The 445-nt window shown below is 37.3% G+C and overlaps 1 protein-coding gene across 1 annotated transcript in view; it reads left to right on the top strand.

Moving 5' to 3' along the window:
• Positions 1 to 100: 100 nt before the first annotated feature.
• Positions 101 to 445, top strand: part of LOC119587277 (glycine-rich cell wall structural protein-like) — a gene marked incomplete in the record, with an annotated part of 1,233 nt that continues 888 nt past the window's right edge. Inside the window, 2 exon segments of the mRNA XM_037936031.1 lie at positions 101 to 112; positions 312 to 445. Of these exon segments, the coding sequence (XP_037791959.1) occupies positions 101 to 112; positions 312 to 445 (146 nt within the window).

The raw sequence follows: 445 nt of genomic DNA, 5'->3' as shown, positions 1-445 counted from the left end.
CGCGTAAGTTGGCAAGAGAAATGGAATAAGCAAGGTCATCATTGCTGTGAACGAGTGTATATAAGGCAACGTAACTTATTGCGACGTACAGTCTCTCAACATGAGGTTTCTTGTGAGTTGAGAAAATAATAGATCGAAAATTAATGTCCCATTTCATTGTTGCAGTAACTTCTTTAGTTCATGGAAACCATTTTTAAGATATATAATATATAGTCCAATAGGTATAAATTAAATTCATTATTCACAAATACTTTTTTAGAATAAAATTACATTTTCCTCTGTTATCAATCACTTTGTAATGTTTACCATAGGTTCTGGCTTCTGCACTCGTTGCAACAACTTCTGCAGCTCTCCAGGGATACAGTCTACAAAGACCAGCTGGTTCTACACTAACTACTGGGCCAGGACAAACAACGGGAAGTGGATTTTCTGTGGGAGGCAGCGG

Source organism: Penaeus monodon, chromosome 22 (genome assembly GCF_015228065.2).
Source record: "Penaeus monodon isolate SGIC_2016 chromosome 22, NSTDA_Pmon_1, whole genome shotgun sequence".
NCBI classification, from domain to species: domain Eukaryota; kingdom Metazoa; phylum Arthropoda; class Malacostraca; order Decapoda; family Penaeidae; genus Penaeus; species Penaeus monodon.
Note: the sequence above shows the minus strand (reverse complement) of the source record. Positions and strands in the feature narration are given on the sequence as shown.